This window comes from Lithobates pipiens, unplaced genomic scaffold, assembly GCF_037356315.1.
Source record: "Lithobates pipiens isolate NorthernLeopardFrog02 unplaced genomic scaffold, aLitPip1_a1.2 Scaffold_16, whole genome shotgun sequence".
In the NCBI taxonomy this organism is placed as follows: domain Eukaryota; kingdom Metazoa; phylum Chordata; class Amphibia; order Anura; family Ranidae; genus Lithobates; species Lithobates pipiens.
The window spans coordinates 618,323,114-618,344,215 of NW_027507748.1; the positions used below are offsets into that span (position 1 = coordinate 618,323,114).

The 21,102-nt window shown below is 40.6% G+C and overlaps 1 protein-coding gene across 2 annotated transcripts in view; it reads right to left on the bottom strand.

Annotated features, from left to right (window-relative positions):
• Nucleotides 1-19,739: 19,739 nt before the first annotated feature.
• Nucleotides 19,740-21,102, bottom strand: part of KATNAL1 (katanin catalytic subunit A1 like 1) — a 179,200-nt gene continuing 177,837 nt past the window's right edge. For both annotated transcript variants that reach the window (XM_077484086.1, XM_077484085.1), the window contains exon 11: nt 19,740-20,148. In XM_077484086.1, coding sequence (XP_077340212.1) covers nt 19,950-20,148 — 199 coding nt within the window. In that variant the 3' untranslated portion in view covers nt 19,740-19,949. The remainder of the gene's footprint in view (nt 20,149-21,102) is intronic.

The window sequence follows — 21,102 nt, forward strand, 5'->3', positions numbered from 1 at the left end:
CCCAAGGCCAGAGAAAAATCATTTTTACAAGAACTCTCCCTATCCTGGAGGAGAAACAGAATTAACCTTTTTAATAGATACTGGTACAAGCTGAAGCATTTTTAATATAGAGGATTTACCTCTAGGATTATTAGCTACAAATGTTTTCTCTGGTGTTGGCCTAACTGGGACCTCTACTGATTTGGTTGAGTCCACTTAAACTCAGACTAGGACAGCAAACAGAAATTGTCACTAAAGTGTTAGTTTCAGACACAGTTCCTACCAATCTTACATTTTGAACCAAATTTTAGCAAACAGACTACACTTCTATAGGAGACCAAGTGGTCAGTAGTCTGTCAGGAGAAGTTTTAAATTCGGCCTGTGGAGTATTTTTAATCCAGGACTCAACTCCACCAGAATTGGGGGTGATTCCCGCTGATTTATGGGCCACTAGCAAATATGATGTAGGTCTGCTGGACTGCACCCCAGTTATGATACAAATTAAACCAGGAGCACATCTCCCACAGATTAAACAGTACCCACTGAGTATTGCTCAGACTGAGGGGATAAAGAATCAGATCACTCAACTGAATGCAGCACGGGTTGTTGTACCAATTAAGTCCCAAGCCAATACACTCCTGTTCCCTATTGCAAAGAAGCCAGACAAGAAAGGTGGGAAAGTTAACACCGCATGGTGCATGATTTGAGAGCCATAAACAATATAGAGGCAGATACCCCAATCAGGCCCAACCCCTGCACTTTACTAAGTGGAATACCTGCCTCCAGCACCTACTTTACAGTGATTGATCTTGCAAATGCTTTCTTTTCGGTGCCCCTGAACCCAGATTGCTGGCACCTTTTTTCATTTACCCATGATGCCCAATAGTCAACATCGACAAGATTGCCCCAAGGCTGTGCGAGTAGCCGCTCTGACTATAATACTGCATTAAAGCAGGTATTTGACCAATGGTCCCCCTCACAACCAAACACAGTTTTGCTTCAGTACGTAGATGATTTGCTTATTTGTTCTGATACAAAGGACATCTGTAGCAGAGAAACAGTAAGCCTTCTCGTGTTTCTCTACAACAGTAACAACAAAGATAAGCTACAATACTGCCAAGAGAAAGTGATCTTCCTGGGTCACTGCATTTCATATGGAATCCATCACCTAACCCCAGATCGAGTTAAAATGCTACAAAAATTATAAAAGCCAAGAAATGTACGGCAACTACGTGTCTTCCTAGGGTTAGTGGGATATTTTAGAGACTGGATTCCAAAGGCATCAGAGCGTATGGCTCCTCTAGATGGGGCTACCACTACAAACCCTTTCAAACTCACATGGGACAATGAATTGCAGATGAAGGAACTCACTATACTAAGACGTTCTCATTCTGTCATGAAGTCAATGAATTTGCTGCAGGTGTACTCATCCAGCTACATGGAGACAAACAGAGGCCTGTGATGTATGTATCAGCCATTAGACCCTGTCATCAAAAGGCTCACCCAGTTGCATGTGAGCCAGAGCAGCCTGCATTTTGCTGCTAGACAAAGTAACTGAGCTTGTAATAGATTCTGCTCTGACCATGTGCCACATGCAGTACAGGAAATCATGAACCAAGTAAATACCAGACATGTGTCTGCCAGTAGATTTGACAAGTACCAGTCTGCTCTTTTTGCTCCATCAAATTTATCAAACGATGTGTTACTTTAAATCCCTTTAGTCTGTTAGAATATGTTCAGATTTTGCAAAGAACATTGAATAAAATACATGAAGGTGTTGATAAATCTATCCCCGACTCAGATTCTGCGACAGGTATTCACAGAATCCAACCAGATGATTGGGTGGTGGTCAAGCGACACATCAGAAAGCCGCTAGAATCAAAATTTGACATTTGGTGCTTTTGACAACCGGTTCTGCAGTCAAGTTGGAAGGAATGCCTACGTGGATTCACACCAGTCACTGCAAGAAAATCCTGAAGTTAAAATATCCTTTGAAAAAATAATGATGATGTTTCTTTTCTTTTTGTTTGTGAGAACTGAGACATTGAAAAATAACCCTTTCATCCAAATGTGAAAATTGTATGCAACCCATAGCAACAATAGTAACTGCTAGGTGTGTTCTCACTTACATCCTCAAACAAGAACAATGCCCATGATAGCAATTCCTCTCAATTTCACTGATCTAAACAGGACCAGAATAAATGGCTCATACATCGTGTCCAAAGCTAATGAGCACAGATCAGTAACTTTGATGGTTTCAAAACAGATAGACACTCCACAGATTTGTCTAAACATTACATGCCCGTTTAATACGGTTGGGCAATTCAGATTGCACTGGAGCAGAAATTACAGTTTATGGAGGAAACTATGGTCAATATTCTTAAATCCCAGATCCAGAACTAAACAGAATCCTTTATAGTACAAACTGCTCACATTTCCCAATATGTGAAAATATCGGTCACCTGAGATGCCATGTTATTGCTTCCAGTTTTTTAGGAGCAGGTATACAATCCATACATAGAGGATTATATTATTTATGTTGAGATAAAGCTTGCGCCTGGCTTCCTACTAATGTTACAGGTACATGTTATATTGGGAAGTTAGCACCTGCTTTGGCTGTTTGCAAAGATACAGTGCGACCAGATCAAAGTCCAGAATACCCTTTAGTGTTCAAAAGAGAGCTGTTCACTGAGGGTGACATGACATGATCATGGTTCCCTTCCTGGACAGGATAGGGAATTGAAGCAATGAAAAGAATAAATAATTACGCCAGAATTGTAGATGAGATTATTAACCTTATTACCACCGATATAGGTTTATTAAGTGAAGAAATGGCTCATCTTAAAAAAGTAGTATTAGAGCATAGATTAACGCTAAATTATCTCACTGCAGCTCAAGGTGGGATGTGGAAGGTATTTCACACTGAAAGTTGTAAATACATTTCGTATAATGAGGACATTACATTATTAAAGGGCATCTTGCTAAGATAAGAGAACTACCGAATAAGGCCAGAGATATTGCTAAAGATGGATGGAACCCCTTTAAGGGATTAGGAGGTTTTGGTGACATTTTATATGGCATAGCAACATGGATACAGAAACTAGGCGCTTACTTTGTGATGTTCCAATTTCTCATATTTGTTATTTACTTCCTCATCAGGCTGTGCCTCTGTGTGAGTACCCACTGTACCAACAAATGGTCCACCAACCCTGATGAACCCATTAGTGAGAAAACAAGGAGAGAGCTCTGCGCCAATGTAACAGGAGTTACCAGCAATCGGCTGAATATAATGTGGAGAAGAATGGTGTCAAATAAACAAAAGGAGGGAAATGCAATTGTTCTTTTTTTTCGCTAGCTTTTAATAATATATTTCTATTTGTTAGTTTTTAATAACATCTCACCCCTTTCTTATCTATGTATAAAATAACATGTAATAATAAACTTTGGCACTGAACTGACATTTTTAAACACAGTGATTTCTTCCTAAGAATCTGTTCCTGCAGCTGCAGTATTAACTGTTTTTTAGAGTCCCAATCAGAAATAATTCCATAACATCATTATAATTGGATTAGTGGAAAACAGTTTAACACACTGGAAATGTATAAAAAAATGCCGCACTATGTGATGAATAACCTTAACTATGCAAGGATAATATCATTAATATCATAAACAATATTATCAAAAGTGCTAAAATATATATATTACCTATATTACATTATATATACTCTCTGTATAACAAACTCCATAGCGCATCATATCCCCTTGTTTTTATTAAAATATATATGTGTCCAAAGAAACTTATCTTCAAATCCACATAAATTGAAGTGTATATAAAGATGTCCCATAAAGTGACTCTTGTGATGAAAATCTTGGTTAAAAGAGGGTGACTTCACACACGTGCTCCCCCCCCCCCCCCCCCCTCTCTGTGACTGTGCTCACCTCAAGTAGTGTGACCGCACAATTAAGTTTGGTCCACATAAGATGTTGAACCAACATGGGCTCTAAGTAAACACAGGCTCAGTAGGATCCCATGTAAAAATCCAGAGAAGATATCCTCAATGTTAAAGTAAGAAAGAGGCTGGATAGTGTATTATGATTTGAATATAAATTTATTTAGAAAAAGAACATCAGGGTACTCACATTTTGAAGGTGCTTCCAGTGCACCAAACTATAAACATTTGATATCAAAATCCTCTCCAAACAGCTTCCAAACGTGTGTATGCCAGCAGCTTGCTCAAATGCACATGAGACTGTCTCCTCTACCGTCTTTCTAGCACTTTTGATGATATTGTTTATGATATTATTCTTGCATAATTAAGGTTATTTATAACATGGCACTGCATTTTCTTTATATTTTTTATATATTTTCTCACAAATTATGGGATTATTAACCAGTTCCCGACCGGCGCATGATGATGTACGTCAGTAGAATGGCACAGGCAGGCATATTGGCGTCCATTTCTATATGCCACCCTGCCCTCGCGCGCACGTTGCCGGCGGCGCGCTTGCGTGCCGGTCAGGATCCCCGTGAGTCCGGTTGCGGGTCCTGCAGACTCAATCGCCGTGGGGATACCCGCGATAGTCTCACGGGGAGGCTGAACTGGGAGATGCCGTTGTAAACAGCATCTCCCAGTTCTGCCTAGCGGAGATCAGTGTTCACTAACACAAAGCTCAGCCCCTCACAGTTAGTAACATACCCCTAAGAACACTTAACCCCTACACTGCCACCCCTGGTTAACCCCTTCACTGCCAGTGTAATTTACACAGGAATCAATGCATTTGTATAGCACTGATTGTTGTATAAATGACAATGGTCCCAAAAATGGGTAAAAAATGTCCGATGTGTCCGCCATAATGTCGCAGTCACAATTAAAAAAAAAAAATCGCTGATCGCCGCCATTACTAGTAAAAAATATTAATAAAAATGCCATAAAACTATCCCCAATTAACGCTAAAACTTTTGCGCAAACCAATCAATAATCGCTTATTGTGATTTTTTTAAACAAAAATATGTAGAAGAATACGTATCAGCCTAAACTGAACTTTTTATATATTTTTGGGGCATATTTATTATAACAAAAAGTAAAAAATAATGCGTTTTTTCAAAACTGTCGCTCTATTTTTGTTTATAGTGCAAAAAATATAAACCGCAGGGGTGATCAAATACCGCCAAAAGAAAGCTCCATTTGTGGGGAAAAAAGGACGTCAATTTTGTTTGGGAGACACGTCGCACGACCGTGCAATTGTCAGTTAAAACGACGCAGTGCCGAATCGCAAAAAGTGGTCTGGTCTTAAGCCAGCAAAATGGTCCGGTCTGAAAGTGGTTAAAACATTAAAAAGTTCACACACATTTCATGAGTGTCAGCCACTAGGGATTGAATGCATCTGTGTATTCTCAATTGTCTCTGGCCACTAAGTTTGAATGCAAGCCGCGAGTATGATCATGGATAGCGTATTGACATCAGCGCCCTTGCCCCGCCCCAAGGGTTTCATCATAGGACATTTTCCTGGAGCGGTAGTCTTGGCATTTCTATGATATTTGGTGCAATCAAGATGATAGACCCTTCTTCCTTAAGGGAAAGATTGGCCATCAGTTGTGTACATTAGCAAACTTATATTTGCTAAACACGGCTCAGGTACTTTTTCTGGAATCAATTTTAGACTACAGGAATTCTCCTAAGGGGTTTTCATTCTAGTGGGAGATTTTAACTTTACATTAGATCCAACTATAGATACAGCCAAAGGTGCATCACATCTCATTTTCTACAGTCAAAACATTTTAACAACTCCACCAGTTAGTCGATGTTTGGCGAATCCTTAACCCGGCACAAAGAGACTATACCATATACTCTCACCCCCACAACACATACACAAGAATAGATTTCTTTTTGATCCCACATGCATTCCTGCCTATAGAAATAAATGCTACAATAGGTTCAATCGCAATATTAGATCATGTCCCTATAGGAATGTATATAGGCATCTCAACATCTCCTAGATCGACCTGGAATTAGCGACTTAACGACACACTGCTTCAGGATCCAAAAATCCAGGGAGCAGTGTTACAAGAACTTCACCTCTTTCTTCAGACAAATAATACCACATAATTTAATCCCATGATCATATGGGAAACTCATGAAGCTTATATTTGCGGTATCTTGATTCAGATCGACTCCTATCTGAAAAAAAGTACAAATAGCTCGTAAGGAGCAGCTCCTAGCAGATATTTATAAACAGTACATACATTTTGGCAATATCTGCTTTAGCAGAAATGACAATTCTTAGAGAATGCCTGAAGTTCTTAGATCTGTCCAAAGCCAAAGAAATGGCAATCGTCTGTAGACGAATGTATTATGAACACAGTAACAAATGCAGAAAATTCCTAGCACATGCACTTCAAGAGAAATAAACCTCCATTTACATATCTGAAATTCTAGATAACAAACAGACTAAACACTTTCACTCCCATACCATTGCGGGAAGTCTTTAATAAATATTATGAATCTTTAGATAACCTAGAAACAAATTCCCCCCTAAACAAAAGGTCATTAGATGATATTAATAAATACCTTACATAGGCAAAACCTATCATCAGATACCCAAATATTCCAATTACTGAGGAAAAATTCATCACTGCATTGGCTCAGACTAGAATTGGTAAAGCACCGGGACCTGATGGCTTCACTTTCTCATACTATAAAACTTTCGCACAGCAGCTGACACCTTTTTTTCCTGAGAGCATTCAACGCCCTTGGACCAGAGACTTGTTTCCCCATAGACTCCCTTCGAGCCCACGTGACAGTAATAGCCAAAGAAGGTAAAGATCCATTAATCTGCTCTAGTTACCGGTCCACATCCTTGATTAACATAGATCTCAAATTGTTTACCAAAATATTAGCTACTAGAATGATGCAATTCATTCCTGACCTTATTCATCTTGATCAAGTGGGCTTTGTCCCCACAAGAGAAGCACAAGATAATACTTTGAAAGCAGTAGCTCTATTTCATTCTATTTCGCTCAAAGTCAATTCCTCTGATGGTACTTGCCAAAGATGCAGAGAAGGCCTTTGACCGAGTGAATTGGTCTTTCATGGAGCAGACATTATGTCATATAGACTTGGGAGACAAGATGTTATATTGGCTTAAGGCTATTTATTCTCATCCCACGGCACAAGTTAGAATTAATGGGGAACTCTCATCACACTTTCCTATTTCAAATGGGACATGTCAGGGTTGCCCTTCATCACCAATTATATTCATTGTGATCCTATAGCCACTTTTGCAATGGATCAGACTACATCCTGATATTTCAGGCCTAGTAATGAGCCCTAACTTTCATTCCAAAATTGCAGCATAAGCGGACAATATGTTATTTTTCATAACAAATCTAATTGTGTCACTTCCCAACCTCCTAGAAGAATTGAGTTGCTATAGCTCCATATCCAACTTTAAAATAAACTGTCGCAAATCAGAAGCTCTCAATATCTCCCTTCCAAAATCATTATTCCAGAACTTACAAAAACAATATTCATTTAATTGGTCTAATTTACACATCAAATACCTTGGAATGCATCTCCCTGCAGATCTAAGAACAACCTTATAAATAAATTTCTTCAGTTGATTAAACAAGACTTAGTCAAGTGGTATAAAGGGGAGTTCTCGTGGTTTGGCTGTAATATTCTAAAAATCAATATTGTGCCACGCATTCTATATCTCCTTCAAGCCCTTTCTGATACATGTCCCAGCCTCTTTTAGTAAGAGTTTGAACAGACTGTTTTCCCAATTCTTATGGGCATATAAACCACGACATCTCCAATACAAGATCTTAAACTTGGCTAAACCTTATCTCTCTACCAGATATTGTTGGATACTACATCACTAGTCATTTAACCAGAGTAATAGATGGTTGTTGACATGGTCAGCTTAAATAATGGGTCATGATTGAACAGGCTACATCTTTAATCCCACTTGTTGTACTCCCCTGTGTTCAATTATTGCCCCCAAAGTCCTTATAATCCACCCTACAATTGGAATAATTTGGAAGATTTGTAGAAAGGTATTTCCCATGGATGGAATTTCTGAAGGTTTTTCCCCATTGTTTCATATTCTTAGGAATCCTTCCTTTCCGACCTGGTTTGATAGAGCCCGATTTTCAAAAGCTCATGGTTGACAAAGTACTTAGGGTTCATCAATTAACCACGGGGGGATTCTTGGCCTTTGATTGAGACAATGGATGTTCATCCTCAACTTAAATTTTTAGGACTCCTGGCAAAAACCCTACTTTCTCAATTTATGTCCAAACTCCCTCCAGCTTCAAATTTTAAACAAAATGTCACCTCCTTTGAAAGGCTACCACCCCACTTAAACATTCTATTTCGCTTATGTATATTATCAACAGTCACAAAAAAAAAAGTTCAGCCCTCTCCTTTAATATAGTGCATTCAAATTATAGTGCAAAAAAATATGAAAACAGCGTAAAAATCATCTACATATAATACATTTCTGTGAGTCCATCTTTTCTTTTAAACATATATACAGTCCATAAATAAAGGATTCAAAGTCCGTGAAAAAAAAAAAAAGAGCCTGAAGCTCTGAGAAAGCTCATTGGGCGCTATGTGTGAGGTGTGCGGTGACGTAATCATGCTTGGACTAGGTGGAGCTGTATATGCTGAGAATTGTATTGTGAAATGCCTGTTTTTTTACTTCTGAAATGTGAGTGGATATTTATATGGAAATAAATACTTTTTATTAGCGATTTGCACTATTTGTTCTTTCCTCTTGCCTCCTATATGACACCACGCTGAGAGCTGCTGAGAGCTACAGATTTGGACTGTACAGCCAGTGGGAGCAGTTCCACTTATAACACTGCAGAGCGCATATAGACCTCCTTTAATTAGTGAGGTCCATTTAAGCAGGTGAGAAGACACCCATATATGGGGTAAAGGCAATTACTGAAGAGTTTTTGGTGTATGGGACTGCAACCTTTTTTTTTTTTCACAAACATTGAATCATTTATTTATGGACTATATATATGTTTAAAAGAAAAGATGGACTCATGTAAATTTATTATATATGGATGATTTTTAAACAGTTTTCAGATTTTTATTTATGAACTAAAATTTGAATGCACTATATTGAAGGCGAGCATTGCACTTTTTTTTGTAACTATATATATTTATTGCATCTTGTACAGGTGGTTGGATGCATAGTGGTGTAAGCTGCCTCCTATAGTATATAGAGTTGAGTAATAGGTGGTTTAAACACAGGGATACTGCGGAAAGTTTTTTTCACATTTATAATATTAACGCTCCCTCCATAACCTTTAACTACTTGGCGCCCATACTACGTCTATTGACGTCATGGGCTTTCGGTGGTTATATCTGAATGATGCCTGAGGCCACAGACATCATTCAGATATCAGCGTTTTCAGCTGGTGATTCCCTGCACCATAAGAATGATCATAGCGGCTGTTCCGCAGCTTGATCGTTCTTACGGACGGCGGGAGGGGACGCCCCCTCCCGCCGCCCTCTGGTGCTTGTACCGACTCACCGCTTCCATCAGTGAGTCGGTGACAGGATCCGCCGGCCCCCGCCAGTTACCATAGAGATTTCCGGTGGACCAAATCGTCCCCGGAGTCTCTATGATCGTTCGGAGACCGGGCGCAATGTTATGACGTCGCGCCCGGCCTCGGTATTCAAATTAACGGCGCCGATTTGGCAGGGAAGCCAGAATCGTTTTTTTTTATTCTTCCCAGCCTAGAGGTGAGATATGGGGTCTTATTGACCCCATATCTTACTGTAAATATGTCCGATCGTGCCATATTCCTATTACAAGGGATGTTTACATTCCTTGTAATAGGAATAAAAGTCATAATTTTTTTTTTTTTAAGTGTCAAACTAAAAAAATAAAAATAAAATTAACAATAAAAAAAAATGTAAAGCACCCCTGTCCCCGTGAGCTCGCACACAGAAGCGAACGGATACGTAAGTCCCGCCCACATATGAAAACGGTGTTCAAACCACACATGTGAGGTATCGCTGCGAACGTTAGAGCGAGAGCAATAATTCTAGCTCTAGACCTCCTCTGTACCCCAAAACATGTAACCAGTAAAAAAATTTAAAGCATCGCCTATGGGGATTTTTAAATACCAAAGTTTGGCGCCATTCCACGAGCGCGTGCAATTTTGAAGCGTGACATGTTGGGTATCTATTTACTCGGCGTATCCTCCTCTTTTACATTATGCAAAAAAATTGGGCTAACTTTACTGTTTTTTTTTTTTTTAAGCATGAAACTTTTTTTTCTGAAAAAAACATGTTCGAAAAATTGCTGCGCAAATACCATGAGAGATAAAAAGTTGCAATAGCCGCCATTGTATTCTCTAGGGTCTTTGCTAAAAAAACATATATAATGTTTGGGGGTTCTATGTAATTTTCTAGCAAAAAAATTAGGTATTTTACATGTAGGAGAGAAATGTCAGAATTGGCCTAGGTGCGAAGTGGTTAAACCTCCTTTCATTACTAAGTGGGAAAGTGACCTGCAATTATCTTTTACTCCTGACCAACTTGACAAAAAACATTTTCTTTTCTCACAAAATCTCCATAAGTACCAAATAGGAACTGAACTATAAGATTCTGAAAAGATGGTGCTTGACTGCGGTTAAACTTAACAATATATACCCACTCTCTTCTAACAATTGTTGGAGATGTGGAAACTCACTCTGAGACACCCTAGATGATTTTTGGACATGTGATTCACTTCAATATTTTTGGGCTGAAGTTAGGAGAATTTCTCAAAAATGTACCATACACCAAATCCCATTAGAACCAGCTTGTTTTCTTTTACATCATCATTCCATACCAAAGAAGACATAAACAATCTACTTTACCCCACCTTTTTAATGCAGACAAAAGTTGCATACCTAATCTTTGGAAACAAAATCAACCCCCATCAATTGCTATGTGATTGACTAAGGTCAAAAATATAAACACAATGGAGGATCTTATCTATTCAGATAGATACTCATGAACAGTTTCTAAAGAAGTGGTTTTATTAGCACAAATATACATTCTCTGCGGAATATAAATATATTTTAAACCAATTTGAGATTAATTCCCTTTCAGGAAACCAATTGTGACACTGAAGGGAAGATATTAAGTTCACTTTCTACTGATGACTCCATCAATTTAATCCAATAATCAGAAGTAGACAAGATATGCCTATCAAACTCCTGAGTTTTGATAGGCAACTCCCATGCGGGTGGAAGAACAAAGAGTGTCTAAGCACTGTTACATGTGCAGAAGGGCTTTGCTGCTTTTAATCTATTATATGATAAAGGTGCATTTCTTACTGAATAATTTGTCCCTTAAAATATTTTAGTGGATCCTGATAGACAGTCAAACTTTAGAATTTGTTGTCCTTTACCATAGTTGGTGTTGCCTGTTAAATGTATGCAGGGGAAGAGAAACATTTGTCTCCAACTGCCTTGTACAGACAGGGGAAAGGCAAAAAAATATTATTTATTACATATAATTATAATTTTCTTGATGAATCACTAGCTGATAACAAGACGTTAAAAATGTGACAACACGAGACAAAAGAAAAAAGGTTAGTGTATCAACCAAAATTCTTTGTATAAAATAACTAAATTCTTCATGATACAAATATTTTTTCAGCCCTTTAGCAAGCAGACCATCTTCTTAAACACTTGCTTACTGGGCACATATACCCCCTTCCTGCCCAGGTAAATTTTCAACTTTCAGCACTGTTACTCTTTGGATGAATTGTGCGGTCATGTAACACTGTACCCATATGAAATTTTTATCATTTATTTTCACAGAAACAGAGCTTTCATTTTGTGGTATTTAATCACCACTGGGGTTTTCATTTTTTTGCTAAACAAGCAAAAAAATATGTAAAATTTTGAAGAAAAAAAAGTTTTTATAGTCACAGGTAATTTTTCTCCTTCATTGATGTGCGCTGAGGGTGCACTGATGAAGCTGCACTGATAGGCTGGACTGAAGGGCACTGAGAGGTGCCACTGATAGGCATCACTGAGAGGTGGTAACAAAGTCAACCAAGGATAAATCCAAAGAAAATTCAAAGCTCTACTTGCTGACCAGCAGAGACAAACCAAATTATCCTTTCTAACAGTGTGCATTAAAAACATACTTATCAGTGCCACAGAGGTGTCACTGATGGGCACTGATTGGCAGCACTTATGGGCACTAATAGGTGGAACTGGTGGGCACTGCTTAGCAGTACTGATGGGTACTGGTGGGCACTGCTTAGCCCCGGCCCTTTACCACGCGATCAGCTGTCAGCCAATGACAGCTGATCACAGGATATAAACACAAGCTGGTAATCGGCTTATTTTTTTCTCCTCGCGCTGTCAGCTGTTCCACAGATGTTCTCCACACTAATATAAGTAATGCTCCAAACTATGCTTGAAAATCAGAGGTTACTCAACAAACTATTTAAAGTGACGGAAAAACTAGAGTTAGGAACAGAGCTATTTTATCAATTCTTTATCAATGGCGTTCTTTCCATTTCAAAAAGCAATTGCTCCAAACAACTAGTTTTTGATATTTAGTAGTTTGTTGTGGGATTTGACATACCATTCTTTGTTTTTTTAATAGTTTCATACACATTTGTTCATATAAAATTGTATGCATAATAATCATGTTTCTGTCTTTATCAGCTGGTTTTATTTAAATGCATCATCGATCAACGTCTTCAGACAAAGACTGCTGACAAAGGAAGAAATGTTGGCATTTGTCCAAGAGTGACAGATGAATTACCTAATCCTAGGATAATTTTACCTACTATGATTTTGTTTAGGCGATCCACTTGACTTGCTGTTTATGAATAAAGTACCGTGTTATAGATAACAGCTCACACTAATGGTAAAGACTATGGATACCAGAAAAAAAAAAACAAAGGGGAAAGGGCCTGAAATGTTGTGTATGAATACACTAGTGATGCTTCAAATCATTGCTACCCTATGCAGGCAGTGTTACTCTGGTCGAAAATACAGCAAGCGTAACAAAAAAAAACCTGATTTGTTCTTGTCAAGGCTGACAAGAATCAGATGACCAAATGAGTGTCACAACGTACAATGTAAAAGTTATAAATTTATTATGAAGTAGAAAAATACTAAATACTCCACAATGGGAGGTAAAAGTATGAATACATACAACTAGATAACCTCCAGAGAAACTTACATCATGGTATCTCCAGATGTGGCAACATATAGACAAAAAACAGGACACACTACACTTAAAACATGTAAACACACGTCCGGACGCCAAGAATCTGTACACGGATACCTATGCCACAACAAAAAGTCGTTTGTGGAATTATAGAATAGTGTAAATTAGGCAGAGGTATCCGTGTGAAGGTCCCCGGAAGGCTAAAGCCCTGTAGTACTAAGGGGAAAGAGAAAAAGTGATGAAGGGGATGGTATATGTGTCATGGTTATGCAGTGATCTTCCTGTGTTTGCTTACCTTCCCTCATGTCTTCAGACTAAGAAGCCAGCCTCTTCCACCTGGTGGTTTTTATAACCTCTCCTCTAAGCATGGCTCCACCCCAGGCCTATCAGGGAGCCCTATATTAACCTGTGCACTGCAGGCCTCAGTGCTGATCAACCATTGTGTATCCATTGTGCATTAGCGTCCTGTTTCCTGCCGTGTGCTCTGCTACTGGTTTCCGTTACCGACTTTGGCGTGTCTCGACTATCCCTGCTTGCCTGTGACCCTGACCTTTTGGCGTGTACCCGACTATCCTTCTCTGCTTGTGGCCCCGACCTTGGCTTTGTCCCTCACCATCCCTATCCTCCTGTTGCCTACTGTGGGTGTGAGCTGGGGGACCCTGGGGGTCGCGACCTGGAGCCAGTTGCAGCCAAGTCCATCCTCACCACTGGAGGCTCTGGTGAACACCTGCTGGCTCTTAGACTCCGCGCCCCAGGGAATCTCATGCTCTATCCCCAGTGGGATCTGTCCCCCATCTGCAGCAGTCAGCCGTAGGGTCCACAACCTTGCGGTGCACTCCGGATCCCTACGGTGTGCACCTGTCACCTCGCCTGAAGATGACCTGACAATATGTAGTACACCGGTAAATCCTAAAAAGTGTATAATAATAATAATAACCATAAATGTCCCCCTCTAAATAAAAAGTTGATGTCTGTTTAGAGTAGCCAGTATATGAAAGCTGATAATAAAGCGAGGATTACATTAGCGGGAAACAGTGCTGTAGAGTATACTGGATGGTACTTGGAGGAAAAGGCCATATGGGGGGGGGGGGGGGCAATATGTGACAGAGGTCTGTCCTATGTGGAGATAATTGAAGCAACTCTCCCTCCTATTCAAAGCTGCAATGACAGTGTTGAAGATCGTACCCACTTCCAAGGATAACATATGACGGTATTGGAGTCCAGGGCAGACTTGTATCTTTTTCAATACGGAGAATAGTCCAACAGTAGTTGCATAGTCCTGATTACATTCCCACTTTATCACAATGGTATATAGGGGAATCGGGGTACTTGGCTCTATTAGGGTCTGTATATTGTGCTATAATTAGCAGTCTATAGAATGACCAGCCATACTGTACCCTTCCCACTGTGGTGTTGATTCCAAGCGGTAGTATTTCCACTGTCACGGCTTGTTGTGTTGGGTCTGGTACAGTCCTCAGAAGTTCCGCTTTGATGTTGGCGCTATACAGCGCACAGATGCCCTTTCTCCACTCTACAGCCCTCGTGCTGTATGTCAGTTGTACACTTCCACCGATTCAAATTTTCCCGACTCTCCAAATCTCCATAGGCTCGCTTCCGGAACACAGCAAAGAAGCGTCGTCACATGACGCTGTGACATCAACGCGTTTTTCAAAAGGAATTACATAGCTTCGTCTGGATGATAGTTATTTCTTACACACAGCATAGGCATACTTAGAATTACACCCCAAAACGAATTCTGCTATGCCTGTCTGATTATAGGGAAACCATATGTTGGAGACTTTTTTGCAGCCTAAATGCATAGAGGGGCCCAAAATCCAAGGAGTACATTTAGGCTTTCAAGTAGTATAAATTATGCATCTAATTTCCTGACTGCCTATAACACTTCTTGTAGCACCAAGACAGTGGAAACTCAAAAAATTACCCGATTTTTATTGACATCTGTGCAGAAACCTGCAGAGATGTCTCTGAAATTTCCGCCACACTCTGGACTGACATGTGGGAATGAAATCGTGCAAGTTCAGCTGAACGCACACAATTTTATTCCCGCTGTCAGCGGCTTAAACTGGACCTTTGTCTTTGTAATTCACCTGCTGCAATCACAGGGACACCATTTCTTCTCAAACTCCCTTAAGGTTGCCTTCAAATATCGTTATATGTAGAAATACAGATTCACATATCTGCAACTAAACAAAAATAAAAATTCGAATTGTGGTCCTTGTCGCAGTCTTCCTCCGTTGCGTAAGAGACGCCAGACAGCGGGTGACAACACAACAGAGGAAGGCAGCGACGAGGAAGCACATGGCGGCGAGGAAGAACACAGCAGCGGGAATAGTAGGCAGTGGTGGGAGAGACACCAGCCTGGGGGGCGATAGCGACAAGAGAGACAGCACCAGGAGATGATGACATCGGGAGACACGGCTCGGAGGAGAAGATGGCTCAGAGCTATTTTACAATAAAGGAATTGTCAAAAACCGGCTTTGGCGCAGGGTTCCCCTTAAAATGCATACCAGAACTGAAGGGCCTGGTATGGATTTTGGGGGACCCCCACGTCTTTTTTTTTATTTTTTGGTGCAGGGTTCCTCTTAATATCCATACCAGACCTGAAGGGCCTGGTATGGATTTTGGGGGGACCCCCACGCAATTTTTTACAATTTTGGTCTGGGGTTCCCCTTAATAGTCATACCAGACTCAAAGGGCCTGGTAATGGACTTTGGGGGAACTCTCTGTTTTTTTTTTTCAATTATGTTTTTCTACATTGCCGGATCCGACAATACATTACAGCCGCGAGCAGTTTTAATTAATTTTTTTCCTTTAGAAAATGAAAAATTGTATCAAATACCGTAATTTTCCTTTCCTTTTCCCCATGGCAGCATACTAGTGATAGAGCTCCGCCTCTTGACCACTCCCTAAGGACCAGTGAATAGCATAAAAAAAGGAGTTGTTTGACGAGCCCCCCCTCCCATTCTTCATAACAAGCCACATACCGGAATGTACATGGGTGGGGTCATATGCTGCCATGGTTTGGTGTCACAAAAGGAAAATTACGGTATTTGATACAATTTCCCATTTTCCTGATCCCAACATGGCAGCATACTAGTGATAAATAACTAGCTGACAGGGTGGGTACTGTTTGACAAAACCAAAATGTTTTTCTTCAGATGACAAGGGGCCTGGGTTGATTCTATAATGTCTTAAGAAAGTGTTCTGAGTGGACCAAGATGCTGCTCTACAGTTGGTTTGCATGGACACATTGATGAGAGCTGCGCTGGGTACGCTCTGCGTATGAGTTTGACAATCCATCTTGCCAAAGTTCTTGCAGTGGCCTCCTTCCTCTAGTACCTCCCTGTTGGAATTATAAAGAGCTCTTCTAAAGACCTAAACATCCTGGAGGCATATAACTTTCCTAAGTGCTCTTCTGGGAAGTTGGGCAAAGCCCAAAGATGATCTTCCAATGGGACCTCTTTAGCAGGTGGCTGGGCTGATGGGACAAGCTATGTAAATTCAGATAAGGATTCTCGCACTACCTTCTTTAGTAATGATGAGACTTGCGCAGTCTCCTGTTCCCTGTCCACTGCAAATTCTTCAAGGCAGTTTTGTACACCAATTTGTTGAATAGGGGAACTGCGCCACAAGCCCAGCATGATTTTCTGCACTGCTCTGGAGAAGAGGAGGCGTGTTGTCTCTTTTTGAACTTCTTTCTTGACTGGGAGTGATGTCTAGAACTATGCTCCCTTGAGGAGTGCCTGTCCTCTCTCGTTCTTGAACTCTGAGAGTGTGAGCATGCGGGGCTGAAAGAGATCAAAACAAACTGCATCAGCGTGCACTCTTTTAAAGTCTCCTACAAACTTACCAACTGGTGGTCCCCCCACCTTAAGCATTGAGGGTCTTGCATAAGTGGTGATTGACTCATGGTAGTAGAGATAAAGGGATGGCCAGCAGAAGATAGAAATAGCTGAAACAGAGAAAAAAAGGATGGAGATAGCCAGTAATCCTCTAGCACGATAAAAAAATAAAATAATAATAATTCCCCTTTTTTTCTTCTGAAAAAAAAGGGAGGGAGGGTGCCACGGAAGCTTTCCGAGTCTGGGTCCAGGATAACTGGAAGCCAGGAGCTACAGACAGGATGCTGTACACTGCCTGCCCCCTCCACCCCACCAACCATTTTAAATGCTCAGGGGTATGGGAGAACCCGCCCCCAGGCTCCTCCTATTGCTGAGGGCAAAATTGGATACTTTGCCCCGTTCCAAAATGGCACCCGGAGCTTCCATCGGTCAGTGCACATGTGCGGACTGAGCGTGGCCCAATGCCATCATACAGCATCCGGCGGCTGCCCCACACCTAAAAGAAGACCAAGACTCCTGCTGCATGAAGCTGCTCTCTCCCCTCCTACCGGACCAGTAAATAGAAGCCATGGAAGAACATCAGCTGCCATGACCCGGAACAGAAGGAAAGGAAAATAGCGAGAAAAAGACAAGGAAAAGGAACGCTTTAAAAGGACTGACAGAACAGGTAAAGACATAGCCTGCAGGGCCAGAGGAGCCCATAAAAATAAGGAAGTGATAAGTCTGACCCCCCCCCCCAGTTCCGGAACTTAGTTAAGCTAGAGGGGGAATCTGCAGATCTGTGACAGATCACCCCACAAAAAAGTACACCAAGCTCCACTGATACCCCTGTCCCCATACATGTCAGTGTCCCCATAAACATCTGCCTGCCCCCCATCACTGCCAACACCAAATAAACCCTGATTTGGGTTATTTTTACCAAAGAAATTTAGCAGCATAATGTTTGGTCAAAATTTATCAAGAGAAATTACTTATTTGCAAAATTTTAGAAACGAATAAAAATGCAATTTTGTTGAAAATTTTCATTCTTTTTTTTTTTTAAATAAAAACCCCAGTGGTGATTAAATACCACCAAAAGAAAGCTCTATTTGTGTGAACAAAATGATAAAAATTTCATTTGGGTGCAGTGTTGTATGATTGTGTAACTGTCATTCAAAGTGTGACAGCGATGAAAGCTGAAAATTGGTCATGGAAGGAAGGGGGTGAAAGTGCCCTGTATTGACTTGGTTAAAATTACTGCTCCTGAAAAAAAAGGCAGTTTTAAAAAGTTTTTTTGTTGCATTGATACACGTCCCCTGGGGCATGACCCAGGTCCCCATACACTTTTTCTGGCAATAACATGCATATGAGCCTTTAAAATTAGCACTTTTGATTTTTCATGTTCGTGTCCCGTAGAGTTTAACAGTGTTTGAACTAATTTTTTGCCTGTTTGCAAGTTCTGGTGCGAACTGAACTGGGGGGGGGGTTTCGGCTCATCCCTACCCAATGCCAATGCCACATGAGCATGGTTGGTACCATAATATTGATGCCTCAAATGCAAAACATTATTGTAGAGAATGAAATGAATCAAAAATTAGCAATTGTATTTTCTATGGATGATTGTGCTTAGCTCCGTAGCATAATGGTAAGCCCTGCTAACTTCAAAGGCTCAAGCCATGGGTTTGAATCCCACCAATGGTATCACCTCCTGAAAACATGCATTGTACTCAGCAGCATAAGTAGCAAATGCGCATCAGTTTGGTTTATTCCATAATTTTAACTCTTCAAATGCATGCAATAGTATGTAATTATTAAATAATATTATGGTGTGGAATTCCAAAAATCCAGCTATTCAAAAATCAAGGAAAAAAACGGCGTAGGCCCCCCAGTGCATACCAGGCCCTTCGGATCTGGTATGGACTTTAAGGGGAACCCCATGCCAAAATTTACAAAAAAATTGATGTGGGGGTCCCCCCATCCTTCCCTGCCCTGCCAAGGCTGCTTGCTCAGATAAGGGTCTGGTATGAATTTGGGGGGGGGGGGGGGTACCCCCACGCCATTTTTTTTTCGTGGAGTTCCCCTTAATATCCATACCAGACTCGAGGGGCCTGGTGTGGACTGGAGGGAACCCACTCCATTTTTTTCTTTGATTTTTAATCTATTTTGCCGGGATCCGGCAATACATTACAGCCGAGAACAATTTTAAATTTTTTCCTTTAGAAATGGCATTTTGCTGTGGTACAGTAATAAACACAGGAAACATGTGCTACTTTACAGGCAGACTAAGGGTACCCCCGGCACAATATGTAAAGGAAATTTTCATTTTTATTGTTTCACTTTAAGCATTACTAAAATCACTGCTCGTGAAAAAATGGGCATTTAAATATTTTTTTTTCCATTGATACATATCCCATGGGGCAGGACCCGAGTCCCCATATACTTTTTATGGCAAAGAACTTGCATACAAGCCTTCAGTGAGAACTTTGGATTTTGCAGGTTGGAGCCTCATTGACTTCCACTATTGCCGCATATGCCAAACTGACAGGCATGTTCGCCAGCAATAGCGCGACTTTCCATTTGTATGTACGCGCCCACTTTCTGAGAGTTGAAGTCCTAATTGGGCGCCATTTTCCAGGACTGCAGGATCATATATTGACCCCCCCCCCCCCCCCCAACAGTTCAGTTCAGTAAAGGCTATCAGAGATAGGAATAAAATGAGTCACATTTTAATAAACAATAAAGTTATTTTCTATTTTTTTTTAAAACAAATCTTCTGAGGTTGCGCCATGGAGAAAACATAGTATGGGTCTTCAAGTAAACAACACGAAGAGTGATTGGCCAATATCAAAAAAGGAGTAAAAATGAAACCTACACAAAGTACCAGTGTAATCAATCACACACACACACACGTATAAATTCATTAAGCAGAACCAAATTCGCCCATCCATTTCTCATATTTCTCTAGATCTGCAGCAGAAACTGATTTTGAGATTTTCTTTAAAGCCAAATCGAAGTCTGCCATTGTCACAGGCATCTGTAGTTCATCCTTCGACAAAGCACGGATCTGTTCTGGAGTTAAGCCTTGGATTCTCCTGCGCATGGCCATCATGGAGGCATCTCTGGAAAACAAGTCAACATAAAAAATATAATATGCTACAAAAACTGCAAAGAGAGATATAGTAGTGTTCATAAGATATCGTAGAGTCGGTTGCTAAATCAGCTGAAGCTGGATAGTTTCACAATACCTACAGCAGCTGGTATCCTGGAATGCCCCTGAATCTATTGCTATCATGGATATCAACCAACATAATATGTAATGTGGAAAAACAGATTGTACGAAACCGCTTGTCAGGCTTCAATACGCTACAGAAAAATAGTGGCCAATTGCACTTAGGATGGCAACTTACTGTGACCAAAACTGAATTAAGCTCTTCTCTCCACCCGCAGGGGAGGTCCCTCAGATGCCTTTGCCCTCCAGTGGGCTTAATTGATAAGTGTGTGCATTCTTTGTGGTGTATTGTCAAAGGTGCCATCTAAATACTGTATCTGCCAGACAGATCGGTATCAAGGTAGATCAAGAAGGTGCAAGAAGAAGAAGAAGAAGATCTTGTCCCTCAGAGAAGACGAACATATTCTATAAATGTCCAAGTTTTGGAATAGAGGTCATGTTGGCACCGTGCCTAAGGGATAAGATCTTCCATTTTGTTTATTTCTTCCACTCTCCTAAGCCACCGGCCAATGGCCGTGGCTTTGGAGATTTCCAGTTAAGAGGGATACACATTTTGGTAGCGTCAAGAAGGTGGTATATAACAGATTTTTTGTAGATCTTTTCTGGAAAAGTGGAGGCATGGAGAAGAAAGAAAGAAAGGTCATCTGGGATCGGGCGTTCCGTGAATTTTTGTATGGTTTGACGGACCCCCTTCCAGAATACATTGAGCTTGAGACATGACCAAAAGAGGTGGAGGAGTGTTCCTCGCTCTTCCTGGCATCGCCAGCAGCGATCTGAGGTTGAAGGACAGAAAGAATGTAATGGTGAACGATACCACTGCTCCAGAATTTTTAAATTAGTCTCT